Below are 15,241 nucleotides of genomic sequence, written 5' to 3' on the forward strand. Positions count from 1 at the left end.
GTTCCCTGTAAATGGGTTTGTCCCCCTGAAGCAGAATGAAACTACCAGGACCACCCTAAGAGCTGCCTGTTTCCTCAGCCAGCATGGCCCAACTCTCTCCCTGGGTTAGCAGAGGCTGGCCATTAAAAGGTGTCTAAATAGCAGCAGTCCCCAGGTTCCACTGGCTTATTGATTTACTTTTGAAATAGCTGTCTGAGGGCTAATGATTATCTCATTACATCCCCTTTGTGAATGTAAAAGACCCATAACAGAGAGCACAGAGAAAGTCTGATAGTAATCAGCTGACGCAGATGAAAAGTTGATTCATTCTGCAGAAATCAGGGTTCATTATTCCTGAGGTATTACCATAGTGCTTGTGATGTTTTACATACATCTAAGAGCCTGCACCTTTCTTTCCAGGGCCCCCGCACGTTTCTACAGACCCCTTGCTGAGAAAGGTCTGATACAGGTAAGACGAGGAAAACTCCGACTAGATTCAGTAGTTTTAAGCTGCACAGCTAGCCTACTAAATCATGTATATATTGTACAAATATATAATGATAGCAATTATAATTTATTAACAAAAATAACTATCTTTATTATCTTTAATTTTCTATTTTTAAAGAATTGGGGTAAAATATACCTAACAAAAATTTACCATTTTAATCACTTAGTTCAGTGGCATTAAGTACATGCGCACTGTTCTGCAACCATCACCACCATCCATCTCCAGAACTTTTTCATCATCCCTAACACAAACTTTGTAAGCCATAACTCCCTTCCCCCAGCCCCTGATAACCTCTATTTTATTTTGTCTCTATTAATTTGCCTATGCTAGGCACCTCATACGTAGAATCATACAGTATTTGTCCCTTTGTGTCTGGCTAATTTCACTTAGCACGTTTTCAAGGTTCATCCATGTTGTATCAGAGTCCAATTCCTTTGTGAGGCTGAATAATATTCCAGTGTAGGTTTATACCACATTTTGTTTATCCATTTGTTGCAGGAAGGGGGACCCCTTCCAGGGCCCCAGAGTGGGCTCTTGTCTAACACTCGGAAATGAATTGTCTGAGGAGACACACGTGCTGATAAAGCAAGAGACTTTATTGGGAAGGGGTGCCCGGGAGGAGAGCAGCAGGGTAAGGGAACCCAGGAGAACTGCTCTGCCACGTGACTTGCAGTCTCGGGTTTTATGGTGATGGGGTTAGTTTCCAGGTTGTCTCTGGCCAATCATTCTGACTCAGGGTCCTTCCTGGTGGCGCACACATCGCTCAGCCAAGACGGATTCCAGTGAGAAGGATTCTTGGAGGTTGGTAGGACATATGGACTAGAGTCTCTCCTTTTGACCTTTCCCGAATTCTTGGTGGTAGCTTGTTAGTTCCGCGTTCCTTACCAGGACCTGCTGTTGTAAGATAACTCATGCAAGTGGCTACTATCTTGCCTGGCCAGGGTGGGCGGTTTCAGTTAGTGTTTCCCCTAACACATTCATCTGTTGATGGACACTTGGTGGTTTCCACCTTTTGGCTATTGTGAATAATGCTGCTATGAACATTGGTATACAAGTATCTTTGAGTCCTGGCTCTCGATTCTTTTGGGTATATACCCAGAAGTGGAATTGCTGGCTCTTGCGGTTATTATCTTTACTGTAACTTCAAAATTTATTTATCTTTAGTGTCACAACAGCCCTGAAGGGCCATATCTCCATTGTCAAGGGAGAAAATTCAACTTCAGAGAAATTGAATGACTTGAGCCCAGATCTGTCAGACTGCAAAGCTGGGGCTCATCCTCCACATCTTCACACATGATCCTAACATCACTCGTGTGTCTTGCACAGGGACTCAATCAGAAACTGCACAAACTTGCTCCTGTAAAGAAGCTTTTAAAGCTTTACTTTAACAAATAAGCTGTTTTCTGATCAGTTGGATTAAAAACAAATCTGTGGTTTAAAACCATCACTGATTTCAACAGGATGGCCGCACATTCTAAAAATGTCACTGATTCGAAACCCTATCAATTTCCAAAGAAGATTGGAAGCATTTTACAATAAAACAGTAGGGACAATAATGCCAAAAAGCATGAAACAAGAGAAAAGTCAGAAACCAAGATATAAAAAGGGGAGAAGGGAGAAAGGATATCAAGATTTGTTGATTGAGGAAGGCTGCATGGACTTATCACAATATTTAGGTCCAATTACTCAGCACAGGGAAATGATCCTCAATATAAACTCTGCATAATATGCATAATTCATAGAGACTTTGGGGAAGTGTATGGTCCAATAATTCTATAGCAGAATAAGTTTTATTTATTGAAAATGACCTAATTATTGAAGGGTAGCAGAATGTCCACCCAACGTGGACACAGCATGACAAACACCAGGGCATGGCTACTGCCTGACAAATGCCACGTCATTTATCCCCTCAGCCAAACTAGCAGAATGTAATCCTTCCTGGTTTGTCGTTCATTGAACAAATGTTATTTCACATCTACTATTTTCAGGATTTAGATAATATTAATATGCCGTCGGTTATACACTGAAACCACTCTTGCTGATTACAAACTTTGCAAATAATAAGCCGTAGAGACTGACTCTATTTATTTATTTATATTGGAATATGGTTGATTTACAATGTTGTGTTAGTTTCAGGTATACAGCAAAGTGATTTAGTTATACATATATATATTATTTTTTTTACATTCTCTTATAGGTTATTACAAGATATTGAGTATAGTTCCCTGTGCTATACAGTAGGTCCTTGTTGGTTATCTATTTTGTATATAGTAGTGTGTATAGAGACTGACTCTTGATTCAGCCTGTACAGGGCAAGGTATGGGGAACAAGAAGAACCACCTAGTTGTTTATATATAGATAAATCAGGTTATTGTGACCATCCATAAAGAGAAGTGTTGAGAGTCTGTACGTTTGAGAAGAGCCAGGGGAGGGAAGTAGAACGTAATAGAAAGAGTTCAGCTTGGAGTTAGATAGAACTGGGTCTGAATCTTCCCGCAGCATTTAGCTGTGTCAAAAGTGTGACTTTTGACAAGTTACTTAACCTCTCTGAGCCTTTTCCCTTAAAGCTCTTAGCATATTGCTTGTGCTCAGAAAGTGGTAATTGTAATATGTTAAGGAATGGTAATATGCTAAGGATGGTGATGGTAACTCTCCTATATTGTTACTTAAGACAACAGAAAATGGATTTGAATTGTTGCAACCCTGATTTAGGTTATACGTAAGAAAGAACTTCCTACTTGTTAGCATGCCCAAGGTAGAGAGAGAGCAGGGTCTGGGATGCCAGGGGGAGCCAGCCAGGGCTACTTGGGACGGTCCATCAGAGGTAGGAGCTGAGGGTAGGACCATGGGGGTGGCCAGAAAGGAGCCCCTTGTCTAGAGGAAGATCTGAGTTTTATATAGGTGATGGGCCAGGATCTATGTGGGCTTGAGGACCAGCCCACCCCAACCTCACTTCTGCAACTTCATCTCCTGCCTGTCTCCCCATCACGGGCTACTCTCTACACTTCAGCCGCTCCTTTCGGCTTCCCCGACTCGCCAAGCTTGTTTCTTTCTCCCGTCCTGTACTCTTGCTGCTCCTTCTGCCTGGCACACTGTGTCCCCCGAACCTCACATGACTGGCTTCATCTCATCATTCAGGTTTCAGCTGAGATGTTACCTCTTCCTCAGAGAGATTCCCCATTGAAAACTGAAACCCCCTCCTCCTCACTCTCTATCACAACACACTAATTTACAGTCAGTCCTCATTATTTGCAGATTCGATATTTGCGAATCCGTCTGCTCGCTGGAATTTATTTGTAACCCCCAAATCAATGCTCGAAACACTTTCTTGGTCATTCTTGGACACGTGTAGAGTGACAAAAAATTTCTGTCATCTGACATGCACATTCCCTGGTGAGCTGGGGAAAAGCTGTCTTCTGCCTTCTTGTTTCTGCTCTCACATTGTAAGCAAGTGTCCTTTTCAGGAGGAGATCAGGGCACAAACTAGCTGAAAGTGTTCCATGTCTGTGTCTTCTTGTTGATTACCGCTCATCTGCATGCCTCCGCAGTGGAGGTGCTCTGAGAGCTGCGGCTCGGCTTCCACGGTCAGTGCTGTCTCCCCTGTGCCTGACAGGCGCTTAATAAGTATGTGTCCCATTAATGAAGAAATGAATGAAAAGATTGGGCTGCCTGCACTCAGGAGGGAAGGTCAGGAGCTGGGAGAGTCCACTGATGGATGACCATGGAAGAAATGAAGGCAGAGAGCATCCAGGCGTGCCAGTGTGGGACTCACCCAGAAACAGCCTTTTCTGTGTTGCTTACGTGGCCAGGGATGGACCCTTGTGGAGGCAGACTCCTCAGTCCGGAAAGCAAACACAGCTTGTGGTCCAGAGTTAGGCGGGGCAATAGTCGTACCAAAAGTATCCACTGAGTGGGCTGCTTTTATGAGTCAGACACCTTGCTTGGTGATGCGCTTACATATTTAATCCACATATTTAATCCATGCAGCTACTCCATAGGGATGGATTATCCCCTCAAACAAGTGAAATAACTGGCCCAGGATCCCAGAGCTACCAAGTGGCACAGCCAAAATTCAAACCTAGGCCATTCTTTTTTGTTTTTTTTTAACATCTTTATTGGAGTATAATTGCTTTACAATGGTGTGTTAGTTTCTGCTGTATAACAAAGTAAATCAGCTATACGTATACGTATATCCCCATATCCCCTCCCTCTTGCGTCTCCCTCCCACCCTCCCTATCCCATCCCTCTAGGGGGACACAAAGCACCGAGCTGATCTCCCTGTGCTATTACGTCTGACCCCAAACGAGGACTCCAGCTTCAGTCTTCACATTTTTGCCATCTGTTTACCATCTGTACTATTATTTACTTCATGTTTTTTTCTTTAAATGGACACCCTTTCTTCACCAAGTTTATTTTAAAAGGAAACTTTATTTACTATAGTAAATAGAAAACAAGCCTCCCGTACCATGAAAAAAAGATAATTTTAAAACTACATACAGGGGTTTCCCTGGTGGCGCAGTGGTTGAGAATCTGCCTGCCAATGCAGGGGACACGGGTTCGAGCCCTGGTCTGGGAAGATCCCACATGCCACGGAGCAACTAGGCCCGTGAGCCACAATTACTGAGCCTGTGCGTCTGGAGCCTGTGCTCCGCAACAGGAGAGGCCGCGACAGTGACAGGCCCGCGCACTGCGATGAAGAGTGGCCCCCACTTGCCGCAACTAGAAAAAGCCCTCGCACAGAAACGAAGACCCAACACAGCCAAAAATAAATAAATAAATAAATTTAAAAAACAAACAAACAAAAAAAAAACTACATACAAATGAAACAAAATATTCTTACATTTTGGCCAGATACCATTACCTGTTTCAGGGCCATTTTCTCTTTGTTCAAGGTGGAGGTTAGCAGGCCTTGGAGATGCGTTAAAAACAGGGTAGCATTCACCAGGGACTGTCTTCTAGAACTAATCAAAGGGTAATTGAATGGAGAATAATTGTCGCACTGTGTGACTTAATGTTATTTAATAGCATGCCTCTTTATCATACACAGTCTTCTCATATTCCTCCTAAATCAATTCATGTGCCATGCCAGGCTTCTGGAAATAGCAACTGACCTTTGTGGCCTGAGACCCTGATGAGCTTTCACTCCTGAACAGTGTGAGTAGGCAAAGTTTATGTTATGGAAAGTTGTAGAGGGAATTTAAGGAGGTAGAAATGCAACTCCTTGAGCTGACATCTGATTCAGCCCCAGAGAACAGTCCAAGGGATCAGTAGCCCCAGACAATGAGTACTCTGCTGTGTTTGCTTTCTAGGGATGCATCCAAGTCATGATGTATGGCTTGGAGAATGTTGATAAGGGTCATCAGAGGACATCAAAATTCATACTAAGGGCACAGCAGGGGACTGGTAATTGTGCAGTGGCACACAGTCAGTCCGTAATAGGTGGAGAGTCAGTTTAGAAGATCTACACAATATCTCTGCTTCCCACTCTGAGTCTTCCTCTGCAGACCTGGAAAACAAGTCAGTTATTTGATGTGCAAAGAGGAAGTGAAGTCACACCCAAATGAACAAAAGCAGAGAGGAGGGGGCATCATGTGAAGCTGGAAAGGGTACAGGATTCGTGGAGTCGTTTTCTTTTTTTTTTTTTTTTTTCTTTTTGGCTGCATTGGGTCTTTGTTGCTGTGCCTGGGCTTCCTCTAGTTGCGGCGAGCGGGGGCTACTCTTCGTTGAGGTGTGCCGTTTCTCATTGTGGTGGCTTCTCCTGTTGCAGAGCACGGGCTCTAGGTGCATGGGCTTCAGTAGTTGTGGCATGTGGGCTCAGTAGTTGTGGCTCACGGGCTCTAGAGCGCAGGTTCAGTAGTTGTGGGTCATGGGCTTAGTTGATCCACGGCATGTGGATCTTCCTGGACCAGGGATCAAACCTGAGTCCCCTGCATTGGCAGGTGGATTCTTAACCATTGTGCCACCAGGGAAATACCCCCTCGTGGAGTCTTAAGTTACAGAGCCTGATGTGAGATGTGTTATCAGAGGATAAGATGCCTTTGTGGTAATTCATATGAGACAGCCTGGGGTTTAAGTCAAGGGTGATCTTGTGACATCTCAGTACTGGGAGATAGCTTGGATGGTTGAGGGGAGAGGTTGCTAGAAAGGCTTTGCGGAGAGAAGAAAGGGTGTGTTTGTCTTCTACTCCTCTCTCTCGTACTCCTCACCCTTAGTCATTTTATAATGACCGCGCCACGCCGTCAGTTAAAATGTGAGATAAGGAGATCCGAGGCATCTCTATCTGTGTTCCATTAGAATTTAATTATTCAGCACATAATATCATTCAGAGGTTATCAGACTCAAAGACTGACTCATAATTATAAAAATCTTAAGAACCTGATATAGAAAGAAAAATATCAGTTCATTTCTGTAGCTAGAAAAATGTCACTGCTGAGGCGATTGGAATCCTGTGCTGGTTTGATCAGCAGATCTCTGCTCTTCAGAAAAGTGTACATGGGAGTCATAAAGTATTTACCTTTTTTGTGTTTGGCTTATTTCACCTAGCAGAATGTCCTCTAGGTTCATCCATGTTGTAGCGAGCCCGTGCTTTCAATTCTTTTGCGTATATACCCAGAAGTGGAAATGCTGAATCATATAGTACTTCTAAGTTAAAATTTTGGCGGAATCACCATACCGTTTTCCACAGTGGCTGCACCCTGTTATATTCCCACCAATAGCGCGTTAAGTGTTCCAATTTCTCCACATCCTCATCAACACTTGTTTTCTGTTTTGGTTTTTTTTTTTTTTTTAATAGTAGCCGTCCTAGTGGGTTTGAAATGGTGTCTCATTGCAGTTTTGATTTGTATTTCTGTAATGATTAGTGATGTTGAACATTTTTGAAGTGTTTGTTGCCATTTGCAGATCTTCTTTGAAAAAAAAAGTCTCTTCTTTATGCGTCAGGGTATCTAGTTCTGTAGCATCTTTTTTTCACAGCTACATAGTACTCCATTGTATAGATGCTCTATACAGTTGATTAAACCAATTTCTCACAGTTTTAAACAACATGATGATGAACATTCTTGTAACCAAATCTTTGACGGCTTCCTTAATTCTATAAAATAAATTCCTGGATGTGAACTTCTGGGTCAAAGAATATATATATTTTCAGACCCTTTCAACCCACATTCCCTAATGCCTTGTGGAGCAGTTGCACTGCCTACACTGCTGCCCACAGTGTAAATTATAATTGTGTCCTGTTTCTTTGGGGTTTCAATTGCCTTTGTCAGATTAGCCCAGCTGGTGGGTGCTAATCCTCGAGGCTCTTACTAAACGCTATTAATGTCACCAAGCTAATAACAGCAGCAGGGACTTCCCTGGTGGCACAGTGGATAAGAATCCATCTGCCAATGCAGGGGACACGGGTTGAATTCCTGGTCCGGGAAGATCCCACATGCCGCGGAGCAACTAAGCCTGTGCGCCACAACTGCTGAGCCCGTGTGCCACCACTACTGAAGCCTGTGCACCTAGAGCCCGTGCTCCGCAACAAGAGAAGCCACCGCAATGAGCAGCCTATGCACCTCAACGAAGAGTGGCCACCACTCGCCGCAACTAGAGAAAGCCCGCATGCAGCAACAAAGACCCAACACAGCCAGAATAAGTAAATAAATACATAAAATTAAAAATCTTTAAAAAAAAATGAATAACAGCAGCAGTATTCGACTCAGCAAGCTTGCATCTCACTTCCAGACAGGCGATTACAGTCTGTTTATGATTGCTTGGTGGAAAGACTGGCTGATTTCCAGTTAGCAAACCAAACTGTTCATTTGAAAGGTTTGTTTGTGTATAATAAACTGAGTGTTTCCATAATTCAGTTTCTAATTAAACATAAAATCAGAGAATGATAATTTGCCTGTTATTTTCTGATACTTCCTGGATAAATATTTACACCCTTGTTATTGAATATTTTTTTCTGAAGATGCATTTGGTTTTTGTCTCCACTTGGCCATAGTTTTTCAGCCTTGAAGTGTTAGATGTAGCAGGGACACAAAAGACTTGTGCAGATCTGGGCAGTGATATTCAAATGAAAATGGCTTTGTCTTTGTGACAGTGAACCGGCTTCCCACTTTTCTTGTATCTACATGACATTTATTTTATTCTCTTGCATCAGCTGTCATGAATGGATGGTCCAGTTCTAGGAAGATAGCATAAAAAATAGGGGTCTACAGTCAATTAAGATTCTGGTTGAATTCTGAGGTTGAACCCAAACTTCAGTGTGTGCCTAATATTTATTTGTTTATTATGTATCATGTCCTATGGCACTAATATATTATGTGCATTATAAAACATACACAAAAATTTTAAATTAGGGACTTCCCTGGCAGTCCAGTGGTTAAGACTCCATGCTTCCAACTCAGGGGGCATGGGTTCGATCCCTGGTTGGGGAACTAAGATCCTGCACGCCAGCGAGGCGTGGCCTAAATAAATAAATAAGTAAATAAATGAATAAATAAATAAATTAATTAAAGGATTATAAAAACAAAAAAAAGCTCCAATCTGATCCTGTCACTCCCCTACTAAAAAAAATTTTTTTTAAATTGCAGCATAAGATAGAGAAAAAAAATAATGGTCTAAAGCCCTAGACTCAGAGAGATTTTGTTCCACCATGTACCAGCCTGAATAAGTAATCAAATCTCTGTGTGAATCAGGTTCATCTATAAAGAGACACGATAATAATCATAATCATAATCATAGCCTCCCTTTAATGAGAAAACGAATGTAAAAATGCCTAGTAGGCATCAGGAATATGAGATTAATCCCTCTGTAAATATTAACTATTATTATTGTTGCCATTATTGTCATCATTGTTGTCAGTGCCTTCGGGATCTTCCTGCAGAAATTTGCAGTAGAACATTTGAGAAGGAAGTAGTATAACAAGAATTGTATTCATGGTGATAAAGTTTGCTTCAGGTCTCTTAACGCTTTTTTGGGTGCTAGCGTCCCTGGGCCAGAGACATTTGAACTTGTTTTGAACACAATCAAGGCTCTCAGTTCCTGTGAGGGATGAGCCTTATCAACTCATAGTCTTTATGTGGGTTAAGTAGACTAGCTGAACCATTGGCACTGAGTTTAAACTCTGGTGCATTCACAGAGTAGGTGCTCGATAAAAACCTGTTGAATGTTGTCCAGGGATTTAGTCACTGGCGCTTTGGGGCACACCATCATCATTTCCTCTCTCTTCCTCCCTGTTTTGGGTGACTTTCTTCTTCTTCTTCTTATTTTTAATCTTTTGACCGTGCCCCACGGCACGCGGGAACTTAGTTTCCCGACCAGGGATCAAACCTGCGCCCCGTGCAGTGGAAGTGCAAAGTCTTAACCAGTGGACCACCAGGGAAGTCCCAACTTCCTCCTTCTTTGGAAGTACCCGCAATATGCTTTCAAAAGGGGTGGCCCTAGATGGTTGTGTTTGTACTAGTTATTCTACCTACTTGCCACGGATGGTTGGACTAAGGATGGTTGGACTTGGCTCAGAAACTGCCATTCCTCTAAGGAAGAATCCTTCCTTGCCTCTACTAGCTTCTGGGGATAGCTGGCAACTCTTGGCCTTCCTTGGCTTGTAGAAGCATTACTCCAATCTCTGCCTCTGTTTCCACAGGGCCTGCTCTCTGTGTGACTATGTCCAAATTTCCCTCTTCTTATAAGGACACCAGTATTGGATTAGGGGCCCCCTAATGACCTTATGTTAACCTGATTATATCAGCAAAGACCCCATTTCCAAATAAAGTCACATCGCAGGTACTGGGAATTAGGGCTTCAATGTATCTTATTCTAGGGGGACACAATTCAACCCATAACGAGGGGGGTGCATGCTGCTCTTTTGGGTTGGGTGCTCTGTGGGGGGACAATTGACAGAGACCAGGGAAGGAGGGCTCCAAGAACAGATTGAGTATAGGACAGGGCCTCTGTCCTTTGTTGGAAAGGAGCGGGGTATGTCTGAGCAAAAGCCTAGAGGACAATGTGGCTGGAACAGAGTTCAAGAAGGAACTGAGTTCAAACAGGTTGAGGGGTGAGGGACCCAGATGGTGGGGCTCAGGCCTCCGCTAATGGTGCAGACCCTTCCCCCTACCATGGGGCAGTCCTGGCCCAGGACTACCAAAGTGCCCACATTTTTAAGAGAGGCTAGAAATCTAGATATTTAAAGTGTGAAACCTCTCAATTTTTAAGTGTTAATAACAAAATTCGTTTGAGGCTGTCAGTTTGCAGGATGGAATTGGAGGAGGGGAGGGAGTCAGGAAAGGCATCTCAGAGAAGGTTTGGGATGGTGAATAGGAATGAAAACTAAAGGACAAGTCAAACTGTGGAATGGGGTGGCTCTCTCCTCCATCCCCTCCCCCACCAGTGGCCTTTTCCCTTTTCCTTTCTCCTTTGAAAGTCTGGCGTCATCTTTTCAAGTATCCCCACTTGCCAGCTCTGTGATCATGGTTAAGTCATCTAACCTTGCTGTACCTCAGTTTCCTCATCTGTGAAATGGAGCAAGTCCTTTAACTGCTTTGGGCTTCAGTTTCTGCTCCAAGAAATGAACTAGAGTGAGAGGAGGAGTGGAGGGCGGGGCAGCAGTTGTGAGGATTTAGTAAGATTCGGTGGTTACTAAAAGCCACTTCTTATGGTCTTCTGCCCCTTCCTCTTTACACCACCCCTCACCGGCCCAACTGTGGAAGGTTCATCAGCCTCCCAGGCCCCTGAATGGAGGGCAGCTGTCTTCCAGCTCTGCCCTCCCCCAGAGGCATTTAGGTACAACCATGGAGACCTGGCAGAGGCTGGTGGAGAGATTTCTTGGCTGTTTCCGGCCGTTTGCCTTGTCTTCCTAGAGAACTGGCAGTGGTCCCAGCATCTCTGCCTAGTGGGCAAACGAATAACCAACCAAACGTTCCTGGTTGGGGAGGAAGGTGGGATTGAAGATTGGATGCCCAGTTACTCCTATTGTTCTGCCTGGATGACTCCTGGGCTGTGATGACGGCTGTGTGTGCGTGCGTGTGTGTGTGTGTGCCTGTTCCGTCACTGAGTGGAGCTCTGAGGTTTGGGAGGAGGAACACGGAGGTCCAGCCACAAAGGTGAGAGGAAGCCAGGTGAAATGCTTTCCGGTCATCAGGTACTCTTGGCTCTATGCTTTTGAAAGCTTTATCTCTGTGATGGTTAATTTTATGTATCAACTCAAGTGGGCACAGGGTGCCCAGATACTTGGTTCAAGCTTATTCTGAATGTGTCTGTGAGAGTATTTCTTTTTCTTTTTTTAAATTTTATTTCCTTATTTATTTATTTATTTATGGCTGCGTTGGGTCTTCGTTGCTGTGCACGGGCTTTCTCTAGTTGCGGCGAGTGAGGGCTACTCTTTGTCGTGGCGCGCGGGCTTCTCATTGTGGTGGCCTCCCTTGTTGCGGAGCATGGGCTCTAGGTGTGCGGGCTTCAGTAGTTGTGGCACGCGGGCTCAGTAGTTGTGGCGCACGGGCTTAGTTGCTCCGCGGCATGTGGTACCTTCCCGGACCAGGGCTCGAACCCGTGTCCCTTGCATTGGCAGGCGGATTCTTATCCACTGTGCCACCAGGGAAGCCCTGTGAGAGTATTTCTGAATGAGATTCACATTTGAATCCATAGACTGAGTAAATTGGATTGCCCTTCCCAGTGTGAGGGGCCTCATCCAATTCTTTGGAGAACTACTCAGTTCTCCAAACTGAGAACTGGATAAGTAAGGGAGAATTCATGATCTCTTCCTGGCTGTTTTCAAGCCAGGACATCTGTCTCTTCCTGCCGTGGGACTCAGGACTCACGCTGGAACTTACAACCATCGGCTTTCCTGGGTTTCCAACTCACCAGCTGTAGACATTGGGACTTCTCAACCTCCAAGATCATGTGAGCCAATTCCTTAAACCTGTGTGTGTGGTGGGGGGGGGCATTTTTATTATTATTTCAGGCATACCTTGTTTTATTGCATTTCACAGATACTGCATTTGGTGGGAGCGGGTTGTTTTTTGATAAGCCTTTTTTTTTTTTTTAATATATGTCTCCTATTGGTTCTCTTTTGCTGGAGAACCCTGACTAATGCAACCACTTTCACTGACTTCACAACCACTTACTTGAGGCTTTTTTCCTTTCTCCCTGTCATGATCCATAGAGAAATCTTCCAAGTGAAATGAGTCTGTGGCTGGTTTGGTTTGGGGACTGGAGCTCACTCTCTCATCCGTTTATTTGACAGATCTGTATTGATTGAGTGCCTACTGATAGAGTTCCCTATGTTGTGCACTTCTTGGGCGATGGGGTGCAATTCACAGAGGATACAAAGTACATGGTGCCCCTGGAGTTGTACAGCTTGGCAGCCTCATGCCGTGTGCTGGGTTCTGAGGACATAGCAGTGAGCAAAACCGCTTCCTGCCCTCCCAAGCTCACCTTGACCTGTGGAAAATTGCTGGAAACCAGACCAGTTCACCGGCCCCAGATGCTTCTGGCCTAAACATAAGGAAAATTACTAGCTTTGGTCACAAGCAGAAGGCTTGCAATTTCAGGAGCTTGTGGGTAAACATTTTCTGACCCTCTTTATTCCCCCAGTCTGAGTTGGATGCCCCCTCTCTTTGCTCCCATCTCAGTCTCTGCTTCCCTGATCACAGCACTTACCTTCCTGTTTGAATTTGCAGGCAGAGAGACCAGTTACCAGAACCCAGAAAAAAGAGCTATAGATGTACGACAGGGCTGCCTGGCAAGAGCTGTGGCTTTTGGTAGAGGAATGCAGCCAACATGCCGTGTCTTGGCAGGGAAGGAGCTAAGGATATTTATACCCCAGCCTCTTTCCTCCTGTGGGCTATTCTCCTGCCAGTGTCTTCAACTGGCTGAACCCAGCTCTGAGCAAGAGAGCAAGGATTAACTACTGTTGATGTGGTCCACACTTCTCAGCATCCTGGGGCAGAAAGCAGGGTAGAGGAGGTAGAGGGTGGATCTGGATGGGTAAGTGGAAACCATTCAGCACAGGAAACAGCTCCAAATGTCCTCAGCAACAAGGTAGAACTTTCCAACGGTCCAAAAGATGGAACAGGCCACCTGATGGAAGAGAATGGTGTTATAGACAACCTAGTAGGATCAAACTTCAGCTGGGAGATTGGGCTACATGACAAAGTCCTTATCAAGGACTTTATGAGATTAAATGATTCTGTGAAAGCTATTGCCACCAACTGCCCTCCTGCTTTATCCTTAGATGGGACAACAGTAATAGTAAAAACAACAACAACAACTGCTAACATGTAATTAACATGTAATGGATGGCATAGTATGTGAGGCACTGTGCTAAGCCATTTGCATGCATCACCATATTTATTCCTCATGACAACCCTATTAGGTAGCTACTTTTACTGATTCCATGTTATGGATGAGTAAATTGAAGCTTAGAAAGAAGATCAGTAACTTGTTGGAGGTCACACAGCTAGTATCTGTCAGAGCGGGGATTTGAACCCAGGTTTCCACTATGGATAGGGATAGCCTGAAAGCCAGCAAACAGTAGTGGTCTTGCAGCGAGAGTGGGGAAGATGTATGGAGTTCCTCTGAATAGAATGAACCCCCCGGCCATAGGCATCTCTAAGAGTGGGACCCAGAGTTTGCTGTGGTCTCTCTCCAGTGTATGGATGCAGGGGCTTCACCGGCTTCATCTAGTCCAGATATGTGTGTGTAACTCACACACCAGCTGGACCTTCCTGCCACAGTAGAGCTAGATGAAATACGAAATTGTCTTAGAAACACCTTCCATCCTACACCCCAGGGCATGTGGAAATCCAAAGTCCTCCTCTTGATTTCTGCTTCTTCCCAGGAGGTTTACATTTTCCTGGTGTCCGCTGCCTCTTGGATTTCTGGTTTGTTTATGTGCTGTCTCTTTCCCACACCATGTTAAACCCAATGTGAATTCAACTTCTTCAGTTTCCACAACAGCCAATCAAGCAGAGATTTTAGGGGAAGTTGTAGAGAGTGGCCCCATCATATAGTGCATAGCTTCCTACCATCTTACTGGCTTTGTATCTCCTCTCCTTTTCCTGTCTCTGCCCCCCATCCTCTCACTCTTTTTTATTTAAATTAATTAATTAATTAATTTATGGCTGTGTTGGGTCTTCGTTTCTGTTCAAGGGCTTTCTCTAGTTGTGGCAAGCGGGGGCCACTCTTCATCATGGTGCGCGGACCTCTCACTATCGCGGCCTCTCTTGTTGCAGAGCACAGGCTCCAGACGCGCAGGCTCAGTAATTGTGGCTCACGGGCCCAGCTGCTCCGTGGCATGTGGGATCTTCCCAGACCAGGGCTCGAACCCGTGTCCCCTGCATTGGCAGGCAGATTCTCAGCCACTGCGCCACCAGGGAAGCCCTTCTCTTTCTGTTTTTTTGAATAGCTTCCACTTCCTCTGAAGCCTTGGTACCTAAGGCCTGAGAAAAAAGAGGAGACTCACTTTCTGACCCAAGCACTTATCTAGTCATCTTTACCAACCAAGACAGTTCCCTCCCTAGAAGGGATTCTTAATTTGCTGTTAAAGTCATAGAGTTTTCTCCATCTTATTTTATCTATGCAACTATTGGGTATTAATTATCCAACGTCTAACCGATATTGGGGCTATAGGGACTTTATTAAGATGAGAAAAGGGTAAATAGAGAATGACTGAACCCATACTATGGAATGAAAACTCTATAACTTTAATAACTTAAATAGAAAGGCACACAGTGGATTATGTGTTCTATACAATGGGATTCATTCTGATAT

The 15,241-nt window shown here is 44.3% G+C and overlaps 1 protein-coding gene across 2 annotated transcripts in view; it reads left to right on the forward strand.

Annotated features, from left to right (window-relative positions):
* The window catches only part of TNFRSF17 (TNF receptor superfamily member 17), a 115,044-nt gene that overhangs the window by 52,125 nt on the left and 47,678 nt on the right, over positions 1-15,241 (forward strand). Inside the window, exon 6 of one of the 2 annotated variants that reach the window (XM_082429704.1) lies at positions 400-448. The exons of the other annotated variant lie outside the window; for it this stretch is intronic. Within the exon in view, the coding sequence (XP_082285830.1) occupies positions 400-448 (49 nt within the window). The remainder of the gene's footprint in view (positions 1-399; positions 449-15,241) is intronic. 2 annotated transcript variants of the gene reach the window in all.

Source organism: Balaenoptera physalus (assembly GCF_965194825.1).
Source record: "Balaenoptera physalus genome assembly, chromosome: 16".
NCBI lineage: Eukaryota > Metazoa > Chordata > Mammalia > Artiodactyla > Balaenopteridae > Balaenoptera > Balaenoptera physalus.